This window comes from Bos mutus, chromosome 3 (assembly GCF_027580195.1).
Source record: "Bos mutus isolate GX-2022 chromosome 3, NWIPB_WYAK_1.1, whole genome shotgun sequence".
NCBI classification, from domain to species: Eukaryota; Metazoa; Chordata; class Mammalia; order Artiodactyla; family Bovidae; genus Bos; species Bos mutus.
The window spans coordinates 83,567,682-83,594,216 of NC_091619.1; the positions used below are offsets into that span (position 1 = coordinate 83,567,682).

The 26,535-nt window shown below is 39.4% G+C and overlaps 1 protein-coding gene across 3 annotated transcripts in view; it reads left to right on the plus strand.

Annotated features, from left to right (window-relative positions):
* The first annotated feature begins 4,116 nt into the window (after positions 1 to 4,116).
* The window catches only part of C3H1orf87 (chromosome 3 C1orf87 homolog), an 83,108-nt gene continuing 60,689 nt past the window's right edge, over positions 4,117 to 26,535 (plus strand). For all 3 annotated transcript variants that reach the window (XM_005891229.2, XM_070367938.1, XM_070367939.1), the window contains exons 1-2: positions 4,117 to 4,253; positions 5,454 to 5,583. In XM_005891229.2, the coding sequence (XP_005891291.1) occupies positions 5,477 to 5,583 (107 nt within the window). In that variant the 5' untranslated portion in view covers positions 4,117 to 4,253; positions 5,454 to 5,476. The remainder of the gene's footprint in view (positions 4,254 to 5,453; positions 5,584 to 26,535) is intronic.

Here is a 26,535-nt window from a genome sequence, read left to right on the forward strand (position 1 = left end):
TACAAAGCCAGACCCAAGGGGAAAAAAAAAATTCAAAAGGCAAAATGGTTGTCTGAGGAGGCCTTACAAATAGCTGAGAAAAGAAGAGAAGCTAAAGCACAGGAGAAAAGGAAAGATATACCCATTTGAATGCAGAGTTCCCAAGAATAGCAAGGAGAGCTAAGAAAGCTTTCCTCAGTGACCAATGCAAAGAAAAGAGGAAAACAATAGAATGGGAAAGGCCAGAGATCTCTTCAAGAAAATTAGAGATACCAAGAGAACATTTCATGCAAAGATGGGCTCGATAAAGGACCAAAATGGTATGGACCTGACAGAAGCAGAAGATATTAAGAAGAGGTGGCAAGAATACACAGAAGAACTATACAAAAAAGATCTTCATGACCCAGATAACCATGATGGTGTGATCACTCACCTAGAACCTGACACCCTGGAATGCAAAGTCAAATGGGCCTTAGGAAGTATCACTATGAACAAAGCTAGTGGAGGTGCTGGAATTCCAGTTGAGCTATTTCAAATCCTCAAAGATGATGCTGTGAAAGTACTGCACTCAATATGCCAGCACATTTGGAAAACTCAGCAGTGGCCACAGGACTGGAAAATGTCAGTTTTCTTTCCAGTCCCAAAGAAAGGCAATGCCAAAGAAAGCTCAAATTACCGCACAATTGCACTCATCTCACACGTTAGCAAAGTAACGCTCAAAACTCTTCAAGCCAAGCTTCCACAGCATGTGGAATGAGAACTTCCAGATGTTCAAGATGGATTTAGAAAAAGCAGAGGAACCACATATCAAATGTCCAACATCAGCTGGATCATAGAAAAAGCAAAAGAGTTCCAGAAAAACATCTATTTCTGCTTTACTGATTACGTCAAAGCCTTTGACTATGTGGGTCACAAAAAACTGTGGAAAATTCTTAAAGAGACGGGAATACCAGACCACCTGACCTGCCTCTTGGTAAATCTGTATGCAGGTCAAGTAGTAACAGTTAGAACTGGACATGGAAAAATGGACTGGTTCCAAATTGGGAAAGGAGTACATGAAGGTTGTATATTGTCACCCTGCTTATTTAACTTATATGCAGAGTACATCATGCAAAATGCCGGGTTGGCTGAAAGCACAGTCTGGACTCAAGATTGCCGGGAGAAATATCAATAACCTCAGAAATGCAGATGATACCACCCTTATGGCAGAAATGGAAGAGGAACTAAGGAGCCTCTTGACAAAAGTGAAAGAGGAGAGTAAAAAAGGTGGCTTAAAATTCAACATTCAAAAAATGAAGATCATAGCATCTGTTCCCATTACTTCACGGCAAATAGATGGGGAAACAATGGAAACAGGGACAGACATTATTTTCTTGGGGTCCAAAATCACTTCAGATGGTGACTGAAGCCAAGAAATTAAAAGATGCTCTTTGGAAGAAAATCTATGACCAACCTAGACAGCATATTGAAAATCAGAGACATTACTTTGCTGACAAAGGTCTGTCTAGTCAAAGCTATGGTTTTTCCATTAATCACGTATGGATGTGAGAGTTAGACCATAGAGAAAGCTAAGTGCCAAACAATTGATGCCTTTTAACTGTGATGTTGGAGAAGACTCTTGAGAGTCCCTTGGACTGCAAGGAGACCCAACCAGTCAATCCTAAAGGAAATCAGTCCTGAATATTCATTGGAAGGACTGTGCTGAAGCTGAAGCTCCAACACTTTGGTCCTGGTGCAAAGAACCGACTCGTTGAAAAAGACCCTGATGCTGGGAAAGATTGAAGGCAGGAGGAGCAGGGGATGACAGAGGATGAGATGGTTGGATGGCATCACCAACTTGATGGACATGAGTTTGAGCAAGCTCCGGGAGTTGGTGATGGACAGGGAGGCCTGGTGTGCTGCAGTCCATGGAGTTGCAAAGAGTTGGACACAACTGAGCAACTGAACTGAGCTGAACTGAACTGACCTGAGACAGAGGGAAGAGAATGAACAAAGTCCCAGAGGCAGAGAAATGAAAGGCAGATTCAGGCCAGTGAGTACACAAGGTCTGATGGAGGTTAGAGAATCTGAGAGAAGTAGTGGGACAGCAAGCTACAGCTAGAAGACTTCCAGGGCTTAGAATACTCTGAAACCATGGGCCATCTCCATGGCTGATGGGAGCCCTTTGAGACACTGGACTAGAGTTGTGCCTTGGGAAGACTGATCTGGTGACCATGTGAAGGCTGGATTGGAGAAGTGGGAAGGGAGCTTCCCCTTCTCCTCTACTCGCCTGGCCCTTTGTACATAATAGAACATGCCTATATGTCTTGCCCACTAGAGAGTGAGCCCTAAAAGGGAGACCAGTGTATCATCCATCTCTGGCAGCATGTGCCAATAGCTGATACAGTCAAGCACAAAACACAATATAGCTAGAGGGGAGGGGGCAGGGGGTGTGCATGCTGGGGCTGCTGCTTCTTCTGATGAAAATAACATCATTCTGTAGTCAATTTGAAGAGCCTTTATCCACATTTGTTGAAGGCTTTTAACATAATTAAAAATGCCTAGAAATCTTGGAATATGTAGGATTATATTCAAATCTTGCCTCCATCAATTGCCTCTGTGGGGTCTTGGGTAATTTCTAGATATCTCAAGCCTTGTAGTCTTAATCTTTAAAACAGAAAAAAAAAAAAACTTTATTGGTAATTGTTAAATTATAATGTTACTAAAAGGAACTAAAGCACCTCTTGATGAGGGTGAAGGAGGAGAGTGAAAAAGCTGGCTTGAAACTAATATATATATATATATATATATATAAAACTAACATCATGGCATCTGATCCCATCACTTCATGGCATGTAGAAGGGGAAAAGGTGGAAGCAGTGATAGATTTCCTCTTCTTGGGCTTTAAAATCACTGCGGATGATAACTGCAACCATGAAATTAGAAGACGATTGTTTCTTGGCAGGAAAGCTATGACAAACCAAGACAGTGTGTTAAAAAAACAAAGACATCACTTTGCCAACAAAGATCCATATAGTCAAGGCTATTGGACTTCTCAGGTGGCTCAGACAGTAAAGAATCTGCCGGCAACACAGGAGACCTGGGTTGTATCCTTGGGTTGGGAAGATCCCCTGGAAGAGGGCATGGCAACCCACTCCAGTATTCCTGCCTGGAGATCCCCATGGACAGAGGAACCTGGTGGGCTGCAGTTGGGTCGCAAAGAGTCGGACACGACTGAGCAACTAACCACAGCACTTGGTCTTTCCAGTGGTCATGTACTGTTGTGAGAGCTGGACCATAAAGAAGGCAGAGCACCAGAAGAATTGACACTTTTAAATTGTGGTGCTGGAGAAGATTCTTGAGAAGAGTCCCTTGGACAGCAAGGAGATCAAACCAGTCAGTCTTAAAGGAAATCAACCCTGACTACTCAGTAAGAGTATTGATGCTGAAGCTGAATCCAAGAATTTGGTCACTTGATGTGAACAGCTTACTCACTGGAAAAGAGCTTGATTCAAGGCAGATTCAAGGCAGAAGAAGAGGGCGACCGAGGATGAGACAGTGGGACAGCATCACCGATGCAATGAACATGAACTTGGGCAAACTCTGGGAGATGGTGAGGGACAGAGGCCTGGTGTACTGCAGTCCATCGGGTCTCGAAGAGTTGGACACGATGAGGCAGCTGAACAAAAAACGTATAAGGTAATAGTCATCTGTCTCAAATGGGGAATGTGGCAAATTATGACTACAAATTAGTTTTTTTAAATATTCTTATTTAATTGAATCACCAACTTACCTTTATGTCCCTTTTAGTACTTTCCCCCCATTTTGCAGTTATTTGACACTGAACCTCAGGAAAAAGAAGGGATTTAGCCAGACAATGAAGGAGCTTGGATTTAAAGAGACAAGAGGAAGATTTTTGGCTGTATGCACACCTCATAAAGGGAAATGAAGCTTAAGGGAAAGAGAAGGATAGACGCGACCACACAGGTGAAAGAGGTGGACTTCAAGAAGGAAGCTCAGATTTGAAAAGAATATCCAAACTATTCACCAGTCAACAGCCACACCCTGGGAACACACAGCCTCAGGCAGGTAGAAGCTCTGGTCCCCGCCCAGCCCAGCAACAGCCCTCTGCGTCCTTAACTACCTGGGGCGGGAGCTGCCTCCGCCCGGCAGCGGGGCCTGTGATTGGCCCGACTCCTGAGGGGCGCCCCCGCCCCACCTTGGTCCCCACAGGCCTCCTCAGGTCTTAATCCTGGGGAGAAGCACTGAAGGCGCACCCCTGAGCCTCCGGAGCGGTAAGGCAGCCGGGTCTCAGCGCCCCGGGGAAAGGACTCAGGAGTGACACGCAGCTCTTGGGTGGAGGGGACTCCACAATCACTTCTGGTCCTTGAAGCTTCCAGACAGATTCAAAGAATCTATCTGGGGGGCTAACCTCGCAGAGCAGATCCAATTGCTGACCACACACTAAGTGAAACTGGGGTCTTGGGAAGAACCCTGCTTTAGTTATCAGACCGAAGTACTGGAGCCAGGCCTGCCGTCAATCACTGTGTGACCTTGGTCAATTAACACCCTCTCTGGGCCTTGGTTTCCCAATCTGTAAAGAGAGCCTTTGGAGGCTATTCTCTGTTGCGTGGCAGCCTGGATGGGAGGGGAATTGTGGGGAGAATGGATACATGTGTATGTATGGTTGAGTCCCTCAGCTGTTCACCTGAAACTATCACACTGTTAATTATCTATACCCCAAATTAAATACAAAATTTAATGTTTAAAAACCTTCATTTAAAAAAAAGAAATTATTTCTAAAGATCTTTCCATTTCTAAGAGGCTCTAACAGGGAATGGTTAGTCTGGGACCAGGTTTATAGAACTTCTGTTTGCCCTGGCAGCAGACCTGATTAAACTCCCAGTGAATATTAGTGGAGGGTCTCAATTTTAGATTCACTGCATTGTAGAAAAATCAGATCAGCAAAAAATCCCTCTTTTCTATGCACATTGCTCCTTCAGATGCATGTTGTCATTGGATTGTTACTAAATCCAGAGGGCAGCACAGGAATTCTTCTGGTTTCATAAATGGAGATACTGAGCATCAGAACTGAATTTGAGTTCCTCACATGTCCTTGTAAAGCCCTACTTTCCTCTCTGACCTCATTAGAACCCATCTGGTGACTTGTAGAATAGGAAGACAATCACCGAATGGCTCAGTCAACCAGTTTCGCAAACCTCTTAGATGGGATTTCCAATTCTGCTAATTACTGTTATGTGATATTGGAAAAGTTACTTAGCTACATTATGCCTGTTCCCTCAACTGTGAGACAAGAATGATAATAGTAATTAAGAATATCTTTCTCATGCTTTTTTTGGAACGATTAAGTGAGATTATAATATAGGTAATAGACTTGGACTCGCTATTATTATTGTTGTTATTATTGACAAGGATGTTACAGTTGCCTAGTGGAAAACCCAGAGGAATAGTTTTATTTATTTTCCACCCCCAAGGACTTGAAGAGGTTTGGAGAATTATGTCTTCAGTTTGGAAGACTCCCCGTGGATCAAATGCGATGCCTGAGATGATGGTAAAAATCATTGGAAGTAAACACTTTCGATACCTTGTGGAGAAGCCAAAAATGTAAGTTTACTCTTTGAAAAATATGTTTTGCTTGGGTGATAATGAAGTTTAGGCTTTTCTTAATCTAGAAATTTACATTTTAAAAATGCTCTCTGTGGAAAATTAAGTCATTAAGATGCAACCGTAAAAGTAAAATAGTGTTGATAACTTCTATGCACAGTGTTTACCTGAATTTTTCATCTTACAAAGATGCTCTTTCCCCATGCTCTTTAATTACTTGAGCTGATTTTCCAGATAGATGGGAAATATAAGCATTGAGCCATTTATACATATTAATGGGCCATTGCTGCTTCTCCTTATCAAGTTTGTAATCTACCACATGTAGTAATTTTTTGGGGGTGGGGAGAGGGAGGGAGGAAGGTTGTTAGTCAATTTGTTATGAATTAAAGGAGTGGGATTAGTAATTAATCATAAATTTAAGAGTTTCACTTACTTTTGCTTGAATTCCATACTCCTGTAAGCAGGGGCTTCTAAGAACATAACTAAGAGGGCTTTCTTCCTCCAAACTCATCACAGTCACATTTGAAGGGGGACACTCACATATCTCTAAAATTCACTCATTTTTTGACCAATTCTTCCTTGTGGAGTTTTGATAGTTCACATAAGAAAAAGACAATACTAGACCTGCCTTTCTTCTAGTAGACATTCCATAAATAGTAGTCAATAAGTGCCTTTCCCTCCTAAAATCATTTCCTTAGCTCTTTCTTCTCTTTCAGAAACCCACAGACCAAACAAATAGACAAACTGTAAGATCTAGCCTCAATGAACATAGGTTCAGAAAGCAGTGGACACCAAACCTGGCTATCATCAGGTGGAGAATCCTTATCATCACCTGGAGAATCCTTAAAAATAAAGATGTGGGGTTCAAGACCTATTAAGTCAGAATCCCTGAAGATGAGACTATTAGGACTACTGTTATGGAGTATGGGCTTTAGAGAGGAAATGGGCTTTACCTCCCTACCATCAGTACTAAGAGATTGTAAAGTGAGGGCCCCAAGAGATTCCAAAGTGACTACTGTGCTGCTGCTGCTGCTAAGTTGCTTCAGTCATGTCAAAGTCAGTACTGTAGTCAACTAGTAATGTCTGCCATGGCACAGGAAGTGAGCTTTGCAGCAGGAGTCATGTATTTGGAATCCTTACAGACTTAAGAGATGTGAGTTTGAATCCTGCCTCAGTGCCTTTCTAGCCTTTTGACATTGAAAAAGTGAGTTAACATCTCAAGCCTCAGATTCTACAGCTATCAACTGAAGATAAAGCTCATCTACCTAGTAGGGTTGTTATGAGAAAAAAAAATGAGAAAAGTATGCAAAACATCTTTCCAGTGCCTAGAAGTATATATAGTGTGTGTGTCAGTTGCTCAGTTGTGTCCGACTATTTGTGACCCCATGGACTGTAGCCCATCAGGCTCCTCTGTCCATGGAATTCTCCAGGCAAGAATACTGGAGTGGATTGCCATTCCTTTCTCCAGAGGAATTTCCCAACCCAGGGATAGAACCCAGGTCTCCTGTATCACAGGCAGATTCTTTACTGTTTGAGCTACAGGGAAATCATATTCCACATGCTTAATAAATGGATCTGCTATTATTATTGAAGCAAATGTTTCCATAGATATGACATTAATTAAAAAATCAAATATCTTTCTATGAAACACTTGCCATCCCTTTTATATTCTATGCCAGTTTATCTCTGTTTTGTAGATGAAGAAACTGAGACACTGATGAGTAAGTGATTACTTCAAGATCTTGACAAATTCGTCATTATCCAGAAAAGTAAATAAGATCACTAGGAATGCTTTGCTCAATTCTCCTTCTACCTGGAAGACATTGTTAGTCTACTAATTCCATTCCTCTTTGAGGTTGTTTGTTTAACCCCAACATCCCCAACTCCTTCCTTTTTCCAATGGTATCAGAGTCTAATGTGTTCCTAATCGGGTGGTGAGGAGAGGAAGGGTCCTTTTCCTTTTAAATTAGAGAAAAATTCCATCTTTCTTATAAGAAGGTGCCCTTATTTCTCTTTATTCTTTAAATTTTAGATTCTGGAAATAAGAGTACAGTACATCAGTTACATTAATTGGGAAATAAAAAACACAGTTCTGTTTCTTCTGTGACAGACAATAAGATAATTGTTATTTTTTAATATTAAGATAAGTTTTGTTGTTTGTTTCTATGGACTTGATGTTACTGTTGCTGGAATGACATAGGACAGTTAACAAGCTTTCCTAAAATATTCTTGTATGGTTCAAAAGTAAATAACTCTCAAGAGGCTTCTCGTTGCTGAGGTAAGGACAGACCCACCACAAGCATGCTTTGCATGTTCCAGAGTCTGTCTCTAAAAAACATTCAAATCATGCTACATCTACACCCTTCAGCCCGGGTCTCAAGATGGTATTTTCTTTGAGTTGAATCAACTGATCCTATTAGTAAAAAAAATCTACATAGAAAAATAAATAAAAGCCAAAAGAGAAAGAAATCTCTAAAAGAAAAGTCTGGATTAAAAAGAAAAATTATAAATTAATATTGGATGGAAAAACAGAAATCTTCTTGTGTAATGACATTTATTAATTTATTTGAATTAATTTTATTGGAGTATAGTTGCTTTACAAATGTGTAACCACATTTAGTTCAGATGTCTTACAGGTTGTGTGGAAAGATGGATGGCGTGTCAGACATAAATATGATCTTCAAAGTACAAACCAAAATCAGTCTGTTAGTTTTCTAGGACCCCTCTATGACCACACCAAAAATGGGTGGCTTAGACTAACAGAAATGTATTGCCTCTCAGTTCTGGGGACTAGACAGCTGAAGCCAAGGTGTCTGCAGAGCCTTGCTCATTCTGACGCGCCCAGGAGGAATCCTGCTGTTCCAAGTCTCTCTCCTTATTGGAGAAATAATATGTGTCTGTGTACAGGTTTCCTCCTTTCATAAGGACACCAGTCAGTTGGCTGACAGCTCTACTATTCTAACATGGCCTCATCTAAACTAATTACTTCTGCAGTTACCCTATTTCCAAATAAGATCACATTCTGAGATACTGGAAATTAGGACTTAAAAATATGAACTGGGGTAAGGGGATAGAACTTAAACCATAACAACCAGTCTCCCATTTTACAGATGAAGTGAAACAACTGAGGTCTCAGTGAACTTAAAGTGAGGCCACTTATTAAGAACTAAGCCTGGAATTTACTCCTCTCATTTTTTAGTTTAGCCTGTACAGTGATTAACAGGAGATAAACAGAAAATGATCAATGCCTACTTAGAACACATATTTTTCATCAAGGAGATCAATATATAGGTTTAAGTGTCCCTCAGTTTGTGGCATCATTATTTTCCTCATAGACCCCTACACCAGCCTTCCAATCCTGATCCCCACCTCTCATCTCATTCTCTGATTCATTCTCTGGATCCATGCTCTTCAAAGTGTAGTCTATGGACCATCAGCATCAACCTCACCTGAGAGCTTGCTAGAAATGCAGACTCTCAGGCCCCTTTCCAGACATATTGAGTCAGAATCTGCTTTGTTGTCAATTCCCAGGTGAGGCCTTTGCATCATTACAGATTGAATTACAGATCGAGAAGACTAGTTCTTAAGTATGGCTAGCAACCACATAGAGTCCCTTGGATTGAAAGGAGATCAAACCAAGGAAATCAAGCCTGAATATTCATCAGAAGGACTGATGCTGAAGCTGAAGCACCAAAACTTTAGCCACGTGATGCAAAGAGCCAACTCATTGAAAAGATCCTGATGCTGCAAAAGACTGAGGGCAGGAGGAAAAGGGGGTGACAGAGGATGAGATGGTTGGATGGCATCACCGACTCAATGGACATGAGTTTGAGTAAATTCCGGGAGATAGTGAAGGACAGGGAAATCTGGCATGCTGTAGTCCATGGAGTTCCAAAGAGTTGGACACGATTTAGCAACTGAACAACAATCTTTTTTAAAATGCAAATCTAATCAGGTGTCACCACCACCAGCCCTGGATTTGCCTGCTTCCCTCTCCCGTGACCCCCATAGCATCCTTAGGGATCGCCGTGCTCAATGACAATTTTCTATGCATTTATGTGTCCCCCATTTAACTGTAAATTCTGTGTGCACAACCTTACCCTCAGTACTGAGTGTAAAGTCTTGTACATATTGAAAGCTTAATGAGTTAGAATACAATGGTGGTTTAGTCGCTAAGTCATGTCCAACTCTTGCGACCCCATGTACTGTAGCCTGCCAGGCTCCTCTGTCCGTGGGATTCTCCAGGCAAGAATACTGGAGTGGGTTGCCATTTCCTACTACAGGGTATCTTCCCAACCCAGGGACCTAACCCGAGTCTCTTGTAGCTCCTGCAATGCAGGAGGATTCTTTACCACTAGCACCAACTGGGGAGCCCAGAAAGACAATACTGAGTGCTTTAAATCTATATCTAAAGGCACATGTTGCTAAAATAGCATGAAGTTGTTACTATGGAACCCTGATGATTAATGGGACAGCTGATCCAGGAGAAAATACGCCAGATGATAGGAGACAAATATTCTCATTTTCTTAAAAGAGATAAACATTGGTAGTGAAATCATGGAACTTGAAGCTTATAGACAATCCCTGGCAAAATCACAGGCCAAAGAATTAAATATATTAGATGTGACTACAAAACACAAAGGCCTTCACCACTGAGAGTTAGTCCATTTTGACCAAGAACAGAACATGCCAAACTGGCCCCATTCTCTTTATTGATGAAGTTACTGTGGTGCAAATGAAGGGAGTCATAAAGCATAGTCTTTGTTGATTTCAGTGAGTTACTAGGAACACGTTTCTCACAAAGTTTTGAAATAGGTAGAGAGTTCTAGACTGGATAGTATTAAGATAGATGACAAACCAACCTGGTAGTGATTGAACAATGGATTTAAACACAATGTTCTGGAGGTGGAGAGGTTGGCAGGATTTGTGTGTGACTCAGTTCTTAGTCAACATTTTTTAATCCTCAACTAAAGGAAGACAGATAAATCACTTCAGTAAGCAGGTAAATAGTAGAATGCTTGGAAAATATAGCAGGAAAATGAGCTCAAACCAACAAGATGACATCTACAGAAATATACACAAAGTCTCTAGATGAGGGCACACATACATAATTATATACAATAAATGCTTGGGATTTACTTGCTACAAAGTAATAGAATATATGCTGGGCTCTGGGAATTCCCTGGTTGTCCAGTGGTCAGGACTCCATTCTTTCAATGCCAAGGGCCTGGGTTCAATCTGTGGTTGGGGAACTAAGATGCTGCAAGCCTTGTGGCATGACCAAAAATAATGATAATTTTCTTAAAGAAAGAATACATACTGGTCTCTGATCCCACCCAGTTCCTGGCATGGAAGCTCCTAAAACTCTCTCAATTTTCTATGAGATAAGAACACTAGAAGTATCATTTGTTTTACTATTTGGTCTTTGATTCTGTTCCCTGACACAAAACTTGTAAAGTCCTTAGAATTTCCTGAGTGATCAGGTGTCTTTTGTTCTAATGAGGATACACTCGGTGGGCTCCTGGATGGCTTCAGGATGGAGGTTGTGACCAGAAAGACCACACATTGACTAAAAGCTTAGAAACTTTCAGCCCAAACTTGCTCCCTATCCTCCCGAAGGGAAGAGAAGCTGGGTGCTGAGTGAAAGATTTATCCCAACTACATGTTGAAACTTCCTAAAAATCCCAAAAGTATGGGGTTCAGAGAGCTTCTGGGCTGCTAAACACACCTATGTGCTGGGAGGTGTTATGTCTGCAGAAGCCATGGGAGTTCCATTCTCTTTCCCACATACTTTGCTCTCTGCATCTCTTCCATCTGGCTGTCACTTAGTTGTATTCTTTAACAGTAAACTAGTGACTCCAGCCACATAATTAAAAGATGCTTACTCCTTGGAAGAAAAGCTGTAACAAATCTAGACAGTGTATTAAAAAGCAGAGACATCACTTTGCCAACAGAGGTCCATATAGTCAAACCTATGGTTTATCCAGTAGTCATATGTGAATGTGAGAATCGGACCATAAAGAAGACTGAGAGCTGAAGAACTGATAGTTTCAAATTGCGGTACTGGAGAAGACTCTTGAGAATCCCCTGGATAGCAAGGAGATCAAAACAATCCATCCTAAAGGAAATCAACCCTAAATATTCATTGGAGGAACTTATGCTGAAGCTGAAGCTCCAATACTTTGGCCACCTGATGCAAAGAGCAAACTCACTGAAAAAAAAAAAAAAAAAACAACAATGCTGGGAAAGATTGAGAACAGGAGGAGAAGAGGACAACAGAGGATGGCATCACTGACTCAATGGACATGAGTTTGAGCAAACTATCCGGGAAATAGTCAAAGACAGGGAAGCCTGGGTGTTGCAGTCCATGAAATTGCAAAGAGTTGGACACAACTTAGCAGCTGAACAACAACATCATCTAATGAGTAAATGGTTTGCCTAAGTTCGGTGAGACACTCTTGTAAATTAATCAAGCCTGAGAAGGAAATTGTGGGAACTCTGATTTATAGCTAGCCTGTCAGAGATACAGGTAACAGCCTGGACTTGTGCCTGACACCTGAAGGAAGTAGGGCAGTCTTGTGTGACTGAGACCTTAACCTGTGGGGTCTTTGCCAATTCCAGGTAGATAGTGTCAGAATGGAATTGTAGGACACTCAAGTAATGTCAAAGAATTGCTTGGTTTGGGGAAAACCCACATATATTTCATGACCAGAAGTAGAGTGGAAGATAAAATGGAAGGCTCCCCCAGTACACTTGTGTTTAATAAGCTCAGCATGAACCAAAGGTGTCCAGATAGAGGAATGTGGGGGTGAGGGGGTGGGCATCATACTCAGAACTAGATCTGTCACCAGGGGATACTGTGCTTCATCCTGGCACACTGAAGGTGCAGGCACTAAAAGCGTAGCATTATGGAATCTCCAGGGTGTGAGGTTTGGCCTAGGAGAACATTTATAGAACCTGGGAATTGAGTTGTTAAATAAAACAGGAATTGAGTTCCTTTCAAGAAACTCCTGTGAGTAGAGATGCTTCCAATGAATACAGTTGGCCTCTATAGTTCCTTCCAGTGCCAAGAATCAGTGACCCAGAGCATTTTATTCCATAGTTACACTGCTGTTGGTATAGAATTGTTAAGCACAAGGGAAGCTGACTCCTTTATGGGTGGTTTAGTCACTAAGTCATATTTGACTCTTGAGACCCCATGGACTGTAGCCTGCCAGGCTCCTCTGTCCATGGGATTCTCCAGGCAAGAATACGAGAGTGGGTTGCCATTTCCTTCTCCATGGGATCTTCCTGACCCAGGAATTGAACTTGGATCTCCTGCATTGCAGGCAGAGTCTTTACTGACTGAGCTCTGAGGGAAGCAATAAATACTTGCAACTGTGTATCACATATATTGATATTTAGAGTCAATAAATACAAAATTCTGATGTTTTTCCACATGACTCTCCTGGAGCCCATATTCTGTCATTTTTTAATCCCTCAAAGTCCTTCATATTAATACAATATTTTGAGTTTCTTTTTTTTAATGAGTTATTTATTTTGGCTGCTCTTTGCTGCTGTGCATGGGCTTCCTAGTTGAGGTGAGCAGGAGCTATTCCCTATGATGCATGGCTTTCTCATTGAGGTGACTTCTTTTGTTGAAGAGCACATGCTCTAGGGTGTGCGGGCTTCAGTAGTTGTAGCAAATGGGTTCAGTTGCCCCAGGACATAAGGAATCTTCCAGGACGAGGGATCTAACCTGTGATCCCTATATTGGCAGATAGACTCCTAACCACTGGATCACCGGGGAAGGCCAGTATTTCTGAGTTTCTTGAAATCTTTTAAAGTATTAATAGTTTTAGAAAGTAATGTATGTATGGAATCAGCATCTTTTCAATTAACAAATATTAATTGAGTATCTGCTGAGTGCCTAGCCTTGGGGACCCAGCAGAGTACCCAAAGTTCTAGTGACAGAAGACACACAACAAATATATAATAGTAAGCATTCAAATGAAGATAGCGCAATGAGGGAAAATACAGTAGGCCCAGAGGGTATGTGAAGTCACAGGGGTGCTCTCAGAAGGCCTCTCTAAGCAAGTGACACTTAACTGAGACTATGTAAAGATGAGTGGGAATTATCCAATGAGATTTATTCATGGTTAGCTAGCAGTGAGCTGGCTAAGACTGGCATAGCTTTGTCCCAGTGCATGAGGCTTTCCATATTTCAATCTTCCATAAAACTCATAGTTTCTTCTTCCTTCTCCTGCCCTAGAAGAAGAGGCTGCAGCTTCCCATGGGCCCCAGGTTCTCCAGATATTTCTCTTTCCCAACAACTGCTACAAATAGCACCTAAGATGAGCAGCACCTGGAGCCCAAGTAGATCTTTTTTGGTACACGGCCACCTTTTGCCTGCCTCAAAAAAAAGTACCACATCACTTTCCAGGAACACAGCTCTCAGAGATCAAGGCAATCATATAGCTGCTGATTTTTCACCCATGAGATCCAGTCTGTACCCAGCAACACCACAGGTGTTCATCATTATCTGCTAGCCTCCACAGTTCTACACAGTTCTACTTCAGCAAATAGCTGAAGACATCATTCTGGGCAGCAGGGACAGGCAATGAAAAGCCTTTTGGCATGCTTAAAGAGGAGCAAGGAAGTCAGTGCGGGTGGAGGTAGTGAAGAAGGGGAGGAAATGAGGTCAGGGAGGCCTGCAGGACTCAGATCATGGGCCACGTGGTCCACGTTAGAAACTGGATTTGTTCTGTGTACAATGGGAAGACATGGAAAATTGAGAGCAGTGGAGGACACAATCAAATTTACACTTTCTAAATAATGGTTCTGGCTGCTATGTGGAGGATAAACTAGAAGAGACAGGAATATTAAAATGAGAGAGACCACTTAGGAGTCATTATGGTAATCCAGGCAGGAAATGGTAGTGTCAGGCGAGTGTATTCTCATCATAACAAAGATTTGAAGTGATGGACATTAAAGCCCTCGGCACACCACAGCTCTTGGGTCTTGGACAGACCGTGTTATAGCTCTCAGGTATTGAACAGACTGTGTTATAGCTTTTAGACAGATCAGTGTTACAGCTCCATGTTACAGCTCTATTTTATTTAGAAAATAGAGGGAAAATCCATCCTCGAGGTGTGAGGGCATGCCAACCCAAAGATGCGAAGAGAAGAAAGTGGGGGAGCGTGCGAGCATGCAGAAGAGAGAGAGAAACCTGGCCCTTTGGCTCCTCATTTTGTATGTCTTTTCCTCCCCCCGGCCCTGCCCTATGTAAATTGGGCTAGCCAGGAGTGCTGTTTGTTCTACCTGAGGTCCTCACTCCGGTCCTCGGACCTTCCTTTGTTCTATTTTCACTGGCTTTTCCCTTCCTCGTCTTTTAGCCACTGCCATTTTGGACTCCTGTTTCCTATTCTAACTACCTAACAGTAGCAATAATCAATTATATTCCCTATATAAAACCTGGGTAAACTTTGTGATTTAAAAATTCACATACCTACTCATCCTATTTTTAAAAAGTAATAACTACTTGTAATATCTTATCTTTGTTTATTGCATTTCATTCTATATAATCTACATATTACCTTACTCTCCATGAACTCAGTCTCTCCCTAAAACAGAACAATATCAGAGAACAAACTATTGCTTTTATTTTCACAAGTTCAAAGAAATAAAATAATATGCTAAAATCATACTTCTCCTATGACCTTTCCGCTGTGTTTTTTTTTAATTAATCTCCTACAATAGGTTTTAAGTTATTATCATTATTCTAGCACTATGAGAAGTATAAAGAAGCATGAGATATTGTTTTGGACATATGCCTCCAGCCCAAAACATAGGCATAGATCTTTAAATAAGAGTATATGGCTTTGTGTGAGTGAATGTCATATCAATGTTATAAAAAATAGGTGGCCATTGATCTTAAATCTTGAGACTGTGCAGTAAAGGTTGGTACTTTACCATTTAAAATTCTACATTTCCAAAAATATGATAAGTAGTAAAAGGCAAAAACAAAATGCTATTTAAAATATATATGACAGGAAAAAATTATTCCTCTTATGTATAAAGAGCTCTTACAAATCAATAGGAAAAATATGAGCTGCCCAGTTTAAAAAATTGGCAAGTCATAAAAGAAGAAAAGAAAGAACATTAGATATATGTATGGTTGAGGGACTGGGGTGGGGAATTAACCTGAGTGGTAATAAAAGAAATTTAAACAACAATGAAATATTATTTTCTACCAATCAAACTGATCTTTTTATAATGGAAATATCCAGGGTTGACAAGGGTTTAGGAAAAAGAGTACTCATATGCTGCTCGGTTTTTAAGTATACTTATCAAAAGCTTTAAAAGTGTATTTCTGTGGCATAAAGTCTTCTTCTAAGAATCAATTCTGTGGAAACAATTATTGGTGGATGTAATGGTTTGATATCAAATATCAAGATATATACTAGTCTGTGTCCAGTAGGAAACAGATTATATAAATTAAGATAATTCAAGGAGGATTTGGTTACAAGAGTAAGAGAGTTGCAAGACAGGGCACAGGAATCATGGGCTAGCAGCTGCAAGGTTATCACAACCATGGGTCTGCAGAGATGGGAAGCAAGTGTTCTCAGTTATGTCAGACTTTTGCAGCCCCATAGCCTACTACGCTCCTCTGTCCATGGAATTTTCTAGGCAAGAATACTGGGGTAGACTGCCATTTCCTCCTCAGGGAATCTTCCTGACCCAAGGATGGAACCCACATCTCCTGCATTGGCAGGCAGATTCTTTGCCACTGAGCCACCAGGAAGCCAAGATGGAAAGAGGGGAATGTTAATGAGGAGGGAACAACATTCTTGAGCTAGAGAAAAATAGTGACCTTCTAGCAAGAGACACAAGTAGTTTGAAGCACTCTTACAGGGAGAGCCATCTCTCCCAGGAGAGCCAGGGCCAAACCAGTCAGAATCAGAGGACATGAGAGCTGACCGGCTAATCAGTCCATAGCAGTCAGCTTCTCGGAGTTGAAGAGGAGGCAAGGAAGTAGGAGCAGAGGAAAACGTCCAGCAGATAAGCAATATTTAAACTAGTAAAAACCTGGAAACAGTAAACATTCTCAAATAATATAGGATGAGTTAAATAAACTCATGTATATCCATACAATGAAAAACTATCTAGATACTTCAAATGTTCTTGTGGAGATATAAACATTGATGGATAAGGTATCCATGTGATATTGTCAACTGGAGCAGATTTTAAAAGATCACAAAATTGTATAACCACAGTTTGGTTTGAGAGTAAAACAAAACTTAAGCTCGTGTGTGTACGTGTACATATATATCTTACTGCGTATAGTGTAACTACTTATAATTTTGAGAAAGCACAGATTTGTGTTAATGTAATACTTCTTTTTGAACTTTATTTTCCAGAGCAGTTTAAAGTTCATGACAAAATTGAAAGGAAGATGCAGAGATATCCCATATATCTCCTGCCCTCACGCACATGTAGCTTTCCCCATTATCAACATCCCTTACCAGAGTGGCGCATTTGTTACAATTCATGAACCTACACTACCACATCTTAATCACAAAAATTCCGTGGCTTACCTTAAATTTCACTTTTGGTGTTGTATATTCTATGGGTTTGCACAAATGTATAATGACATGTGTTCATCATTATAGTATCATACAGAGTACTATTGCCCTAAAAATCTGGTGCTCTGCCTATTCACCTTCCCCTCCTTTCCTAAAGTGCAGTTTTCAAATACATGGTCTTTTTACATACCCCTGTTTAGTTCAACATAATTAAACAAAATCACATATTAATCATTATTGCTCCTCATTCCCATAGACCCTGTGGATGTCTCCAGAAGGTATTTGCAGAAAGGAGAATGGTTTGCACTTCATCCTCTGAGGGTGGATAGAAGCCCTGCCTCAGAACTGTGCCTTAAAGCACAGAGATAATTGATATAGAGGCCAGGCAGTTTCACAGTCATCTTGTTTAGAAATGTAAGAATACAAGTGCAAAGGACTTTAAATTTCAAGCCTATAGACAGCATGTTAAAGAGCAAAGACATCCCTTTGCCAGCAAAGATCTGTATAATCAAAGCTATGGTTTTTCCAGTAGTCATGTATGGATATAAGAACAGGACCATAGAGAAGGCTGAGCGCTGAAGAATTGATGCCTTCAAATTGTGGTGAAGACGCTTGAAAGTCCCTTGGATAGCAAGGAGATCAAACCAGTCAATCCTAAAGGAAATCAACCCTGAATGTTCATTGGAAGAACTAATACTGAAGCTCCAACACTTTGGCCACCTGATGCAAAGAACCAACTCATTGGAAAAGACCCTGATTCTGGAGAAGAGGGTGGCAGAGGATGAGATGGTTAGATAGCATCTCCAACTCAGTGGACATGAATCTGAGAAACTCTGGGAGATAGTGAAGGACAGGGAAGCCTGACATGCTGCAGTCCAAGGCGTCACAAAGAGTCAGGCATGACTTAGCGACTGAACAACAACAAACAGTTGAAACTGTCAACACAAAGATTTTAAAACAACACAGTTTGCACAGCTCCTAGGAATAAGTCACCTGAGGACATTTTGATAGAACAATGTTGTAGGTATTGGGTTTTTTTTGTTTTTGTAAAATTAAGGAAAATGATTCCAAAGAATTGTGCGTTATCAGAGATTTTAAATACAAATTAATCTGTTTTTAAAGGTAGGTGACTTCTATAACTTGTATTTACAATTATTAGTAAATAAACAAGGCAGCTGGAGAGATTACATTAACTCTCTCTTTTTATCCATTTAAGTAGTATTCCTCGGTTCCTGTGAACTATGAAATGTTGATCCTATGAACTTTAGTTTTACCTATCAACAAAAAAAGTTTGGGGATCAAAAGGAAAGTTCATCCCTTCTGTACCCGGAATTAGAAAGGTGTTGATAAAGGAGATAGCACTTTGATTTAGGACTAAAACTTACCATTTGTCTTGGGCTAACTGGGAACTAGGTTCAGTGCTAAATGTTCAATACATCGTATCTTAATAAGTATCATTTTCCTAATCTCACAGATGAGAAACTGAAAATCAGAGATGTGAAATAACTTACCAGAAGTCACACAAGTTATGTTTGGGGCTAGGACTCAAAACCAGGTCTCTTGGACATATAGCTCGCATCCTTAAACATTGCCTGAAATTATGTGTATATTTTTCACAACTATGGAAAAGACTTTCCTTTTTCATTTTCTATGCCATTGTTTATCAAACTTTAGTGTACATAAAAATCATCAGTGATGTTTTCTATCTCATATACAGGGTTATTGTTACCATCTTTCTAAATTCCATATATATGCGTTAGTATACTGTATTGGTGTTTTTCTTTCTGGCTTACTTCACTCTGTATAATAGGCTCCAGTTTCATCCACCTCATTAGAACTGATTCAAATATATGGCAAAACGAATACAATATTGTAAAGGTAAAAAATAAAATATAATAAAAATAAGAATCATCAGTGATGTTTGATAAGAATTTTCTTGTCCAGCTTTCAGAAATTATGATTTAATAAGTTCAGAGTGACCCAAGTTTCTGTCTTATTATCCAGCACCCTACAGGTGGTCTGAAGTTCAATCACTGTCTTTTTCTCTAAGAACAAGCCCTTCTTTCAGCTTCTCTCATAAAAATAACTTCCTTCATGGATTCATTTCTATTCCTCTTAAGCAGATTCAGTTTGACAGCCCTCTGTGATTATCTCTTTTACATACTCTATATTTTTAATTATCATTTTATATCATAACTTTGTTTAAATGTCTGCTTTCTCCACCTAACTATGAGATCTGTGAAGACAACACAGTCTAAAGACAGTGAGTGGGTTAGATTCTCACTGCAACCCAAAGAATGTAGTAATGTAGAGCTAAAAAACAAAACAGAAGAAAACCTTCATGGCATAAATATGTCTAATGCTGTAGAATTGGATTAAGTGTAAAAAGAAGGTTTCAGAAGAGTAGGTATATTGGGATATCATCTCTATGAGTTAATTTATCCAAAGAAAATGAAAACACTATTTGAAAATATATGTGTATTCCAATGTTTATAGTAGCATTGTTTACATTAACTGAGAAATGAAAGCAACTTAAGTGTCCATCAACAGATGAATGGATAAAGAAGATGTGGTATATAGGCAATGGAATATTACTTAGCTGCAGAAAAGAATGAAATTTTACCATTTGTGACAGCATGGATAGAACTGGAGGATATTATGCTTAGTGAAATAAGTCAAAGAAAAACAAATACTGTATGTTTTCACTTATATGTGGAAGCTAAAGAGTGAAACAAATGAACAAATATAGCAAGACATAAAGGACTCACAGGTACAGAGAACACACTAGTGGTTGCCGAAGGGCAGAAGGGTTGGAGGAGGAGAAAATAGGTAAAGGCCACTAAGAGGTACAAACTGATAGGTATGAAGTATGTATAAAATGTACAGCACAGGACATATAGCCAACATTTTATAATAGTTGTATATGGAGTAAGTTTTATAATGATAATAAATTACTACAGTGGTAAAGAGTCTGTCTGCCAATGCAGGAGACGCAAGAGACATTGGCTTGATCCCTGGGTCAGGAAGATGCCCTGGAGGAGGAAATGGCAACCACTCCAATATTCTTGCTGGGAAAATTCCATGGACAGAGGAGCCTGGTGGCTACCGTCCATGGGGTCACAAAGAGTCAGACACAACTGGTCAACTGAGCATCCACAATGTCAGAAACTAATATCACATTGTAAGTCAATTATACTTCGATTTAAAAAAGAAAAGAAAAAGAGGTAAAAAAAAAAAAAAAAGTAAATCATACCAAAGAATAATTGGTGATTGAACTGGCTACTAATTTTGCAGCCAAAATGACCCCAATTTGAGACACTATTTTTATTCCATAAATCAGTATAGAGTAAATGCCATGAAAAGTACAGTTCAGTTATTTTCATTGATGTCAGAATGTGGCTCAGTGCTATGAATGGGATACTTTATAAATAACTTTGGGAGTGATGAACCTCTCGTTCCTGGAAAGGTACAAATCAAAGCTGAAGGATGGCTACTTAGGTGTTCTGAAAGGGACTCGATGCTTAGGTTGGAAGATGGACTAGGTACTTTTATATGTGCTGTTTTTTATTAACATTTTAAAAGAGAATCAACATTCTGTTGTTTAGCAGTAGTCAGTTTATTTATTATGGGTGTGAAATTGAGGAGAGATGTGAAGGAAGGAGTATACACTTTGGAGGCATGCAGACCCAGGTCTGATTTCTAGATCTCTACCTATTATCAGTTTATCAATGAGCAATTTACTTAACTTCTCTGGTGTTTTGTTTTCACATCTGTGCAATGACGATCATAACACCTGCCTTTCAAGATTATTAGTAAAACATGAAAAATGTATATGAATTTATACACAGTGGTTGACACATGAAATAAGAATTTAGGGCATGTTAGCTAGCATAATTAAATGATGAAGAAAGGATTTGGGCATAGGTTGGGAATTAATGTACTTTAAAAATCTTTCTGAAGACTAAACATCAATGATGATAATATATGGATGGCTCCATGGCGTTAAAGAGTCAAAAAACCCTCACACTCCATTACAACAACATCTTCTAAGTTAGCACTAGCTTTACATTTCAGCTTCCCCATGGAGTTTAGTGAGATTTTCAGCTGCACTCCCCTCCCGTCGCATTTTATTTTTTATTTTGTTGTTGTCTTTTTAAAAGAGAAAAGTCTGGTTGTGACGATTATCTGTTATTACTTCCAAATAAGAACATGCTTTCATTTACTGAAATTAGATCCCCATTCACTATGTTGGCACACTCTGGGCTGTCTCCTCCAGAGGGCTGGAGGCCTGTTAGATGGTACTCAGTTGGAAACTGGCAGCACTGAGTCTCTGCCAAGGCTGGCAGACCTTTAACGTGGCATCTGGTGACCTTTTTGCTGAGCCCCCTGGGTCCTCCATTTGCGATTTGATGTTCTCAGCAGGGGTGTAATCCAAATCAAATGTGAGATCTGGTGAGATGGGGTTGCAGGGGAGGTGGGGCCAGTGTGGGATCTGTACATTGCTTTGGGCAGAGGATGCTGCTAGATAACCCTTGCCATGTTTCTTTCTAATCCTGAGAGTCTGAACTCTAATAGAGGGTAGCACTAAAGTCTAATCCTGAGACTCTGAGCTCTAATAAAAGACTGGTTTGTAGGAAGAGCCCAACGTGAAAGGGAACAATTGGACAATTTTGTCCTCATTTATTTATCATCCAGCCATACTGTCATTCTCCCTAATTGCTGTAGTTCCCAGATGACACTAAACTCTTCACAGCACCCCTGAGAGCAGCAGCTGAGGTTAGAAGTACATATGAGGAAGCTAGCTGTGTCTTGTTTCCAAGATAGTATTGATGGCATTGTTTTTCCCTTTTTCTGAAATGGCAAATTTCTATTTTCAACAGTGCAGGTAGATAGCACACAAGCCTAGAAGAAAGAACTGTGGATTTGTGAACAACATATCAACCAACGCGTGTTGACAAATTGTGCTAACAGCAGACACATGCCATTTCTCAGCTGGGGAGTCTTTTTCATGATAAATTGAAAGTGTTATGCATGTTGTTGTTTTTTTAAAGCAGCTTTTACTTTAAACAGATTTAACAGATTATTTTTAATTTTACATACACTATGGCTGTTTTAACAGACAGGCAGTTATATTTCATAGTTCTCAGGCAATTTTATCCTAAGACTGCCCACAAAAGGATTTTAAAGGTCATGAAAGCAAAAATGATTTAACTCTCCTTGTCTTCATCCAGAAGAGTTAACTGTTTGCCCCATTACCATTTTTGCTTTTAAATCCTGCACTTCCTGCTTGGTGCCTTCTCTAATTTCTGTTTCTCATATATTCCCTAATTTCCACAGACTTTTTTTCCTGACTCTACTGGCACCTGGAACAATCAAGATGCAACCAGGAAGATTTAGATTTAAATCCTGGCTGTACCATTGCAAAGCCAGGTAGAATTAGACAATGATATAAACCCTCTGAACCCAAATTTTTCATCCTAAAATGAGAATAATATGAGCACCTACCTATAGGGCTGATCTAAAGATTAAATAAATGAATGTTTGTAAATGGCTATAATGTGGCTGTCATATACTTGCTCAGTAATACTATTATTTTTGAAACCCCTGCAAAGTATAATTACTTATTTTTCTTAAGAACTTCAAATAGCACTGATTCTCTGTAGCATTCTATTGACATTTATTTATATACCAATTAGGTATACTTCTTGTGGTCTTCCCCTGTGGCTCAGCTGGTTAAGAATCCGCCTGCAATGAGGGAGACCTGGGTTCCATCCCTGGGTTGGGAAGATCCCCTGGAGAAGGGAAAGGCTTCCCACTCCAGGATTCTAGCCTAGAGAATTCCATGGACTGTATAGTCCATGGGGTCGCAAAGAGTTGGGCACAACTGAGTGACTTTTACTTCACTTCACTTAGGTATATTTCATATTATTTATGTAAATCTTATGCCAATTTCTTTTAACACTTTGTAGAAATATACCTATATAATACATAAAGTACACATCATAAGTATACCACTCACTCACTGAATTTTCACAAACATGAAATACCCTTGCAACAGACATCCAGATCAAGAAACGAATTGGTACCACATTCCTAGAAACACCCCTGATGTTCCCTTCTGGACTTTATACCTCCCTGCAAAGGTAACCACTATCCTGACTTCTAGAAACATGTTTATATCAGTTGTTAACTTTATTACTCCTATATTTTTGGATAGCCAAATGAAATTAAGTTTCTTAAGATCAGGGACTGTATATTATATGTCTTCTCTCATTGAAGAACTATATATTAAATATACACTCCCCCAACATTCCCAGTTTACTCTATTGTCATCCAGCTACATCCTATCTGACAAGTCTCCAGCCCTGGATGAAACTGTCTGCCTGCCTTGTATCTCCACGAGGACTGCAGAGCATGCATCCTCTCCAACTGGTGCCACAAAATCCGTGGTCTCCAGCCTTCGAGTGACCACTCGGTTGTGTCCAGCCAACCTTCCTTCTTTGTCTGATCGGCTATCTTTATAGCAGCTATTTCAAGCCATATTCCCTTCAATTCAGACCTGCTACCCCAACATTTCCTTTTTTGAGACCCAACAGGTAGTCAGGAAACCTTGTATGTCAAAGAGAAAATTTAAGCTGTCAGCAATTTGGCCAGTCTCCTGTCACCAAATGTTAAAATTTGCCTACATCCTCACCCATCTTCCTGCTACCTGACCCTGAGGTTTCATTTCTGTCTCTGTCTTCTCAGTGACATTCCATCTCATTTTGTCAGGGTTCATCTTACGTCATCAATGATATCCTCTCCTTTTCCTTGGTCAGTTGGCTCTTCATTTAAATGTGTTAAAGTCCCTACTGTCTTTAGTTTCTTTTATTTAATTTTATTTTTTATTGGAGTATAGTTGATTTATAATGTTGCTCCAATCTCTGCTGTCTAGAGAATGACTCAGCTATATAATATAGACATGTTTATAATGTCTTTTCCATTCTTTTCTGTTCTTTTCCATAATGGTTTATCGCAGGATGTTAAATACAGTTCTCTGTGCTATATTGTAGGCTCTTGTTGCTTATTCTTTCTATATATAATAGTTTATATCTGCTAATCCAACACTCCCAGTCCTTCCCTTCTTTACCCCCTCCCCACTAGTAGCCATAAGTCTGACCTCTATGTTTATTTCTGTTTTGTAGATAAGCTCATTTGTGCCATATTTTAGATTCCACATATAAGTGATATAATATGGTATTTGTTTTTCTCTGCCTGACTTACTTCACTTATGATAATTTCTACTTATATCCATGTGTTGCAAATGGCATTATTTTACTCTTTCTTAAGTCTGAGTAGTATTCCATAGTATATGTATATTACCACATCTTTATCCATTCCTCTGTCAATGGACATCTAGTTTGTTTCCATGTTTTGGCTATTACGAATACTGCTGCTATAAACATAGGTGTGCATGTATATTCTTAAATTACAGTTCTCTCCAGGTACATGCCTGGGAGTAGAATTGCTCAGTCATATGGTAACTCTATTTTTAGTTTTTTAGGAAGCCTCCACAATGTTTTCCATAGTGACTGTACCAGTTTGCATCCCCACAAGCAGCGTAAGAAGTTTCCTTTTTCTACACACCCTCTCCAGCATTTGTTATTTGAGATTTATTTAATGATGACCATTCTCATGGGTGTGAGGTGGTATCTCCTTGTAGTTTTGATTTGCATTTCTCTAATAAAGAGCAATGTTGAGCATCTTTTCATGTGCCTATTGACTATCATATGTCTTCTTTGGAGGAATGTCTATTAAGGTCTTCTACCCATTTTTTGATTGGCTTATTTATTTTTTTGTTGAGTTGTATGAGCTATTTGTATATTTTGAAGATAAATATGACGATAACAAAGCCCTATCTGAAACCAACATTGTACTCCAGTCACCCCATTTCTCTCCTCTCCTGAAGCCAAAATTCTTCACAGAGGTCTTTATACTTCCTACCTTTGGTTTCTGATCCCTCCTCTTTTGTCAACCCCCTTCAGTCTAGCGTCTACCTCTATTACCTCAGGGAAATTCCTCATGTCAGGTTTCCTGATGATGTCCTTTTGGTTTAACTCAATGGACACTTTTCAGAACTCACTTTTCTCAACAGCATGTGAGGTGTTGATTATGCCATCTCTCTGGCAACATTCTCTTCACTTTATTGCTAAGATCACACTCTTCTGGTTTTTCTTCTACCTTACTTAGAATTTCTTCCAAGTCTCCTTTTAGGGCTCTTTGCTCTGTAAATGTAGGTGTTCCTCTCAGCTCTTTCCTAAGCCTTCTTTGCTTCTCATGCTGCCATGACTTAAGAGAATTAATGTAAAAAACATACATATGTCAATCTTGGCCTTATTCAAATCAACAAGTGTTGTAGCCATTGTTTTATGCTCAGATTACATGACACACTTTAACATGGGTCCTTTCCACTGCATCAATAATAACAGCTAAAATTTATACAACCTTCTAGGCATAATGCATAGCTATTTTTTAAAATTATTTTTATTGATAATAAAATAATATTTCTTCATGTTAGAAATTTAGAATAATAGTTTTATTATATAGTATAATATGGTATATAGTATAGTATATAATATAGTATAATGTGGGCTTCCCAAGTAGCTCAGTGGTAAAGAATCCACCTTCCAATGCAGGAGATGCTGGTTCAACCCCTGGGTCAAGAAAATCCCCTGGAGAAGGGAATGACTACCTATTCCAGTGTTCTTGCCTGGAGAACTCCATGGACCGAGGAGCCTGGTGGGCTATAGTCTGGGTCACAAAGAGTTGAACATGACTGAATGACTAACAACAGTACACTGCCTGTAGTATAATGTAATATCCTGGCTTCTGTTAGGAGGTTCTTACTGTTTACTTCTGACATATTTCCTTCTACATATATTATGCACTCTCACACAAAGACACATGTATTTATACATGAGTTTATATAGTTGAGATAATTATCTTTTTCATTTATTTGTATAACAAGATATTTTTTCATTAAAATTATTTGTAACTATTTTAATAGCACCATGCATTATCTCATACGAACATAGAATGAAACACTCAACACATCCATCTATTAATAAAGTTTAAAATTTTTCTTTTTCCACATTTTTTACTTAATATAAATTCTTAAAAATTGATTTACTAGGTCAAAAATTTTAGCTTCCTGACTCTTTAATATATTTAGTCCAGTTACCCACTGTAAGAATTCTATTTATTTATGTGACCATGAGCATTTGTATTCTTTATTTCTGAAGAAGTTTTCTATATTTAAAATAATACCATGTAATTGTGACTTATGTCTTTTAGTTACTAAACAAAGTTGCATAATTTGTAGATTTTTGTTTTTATATAAATTTCTTTG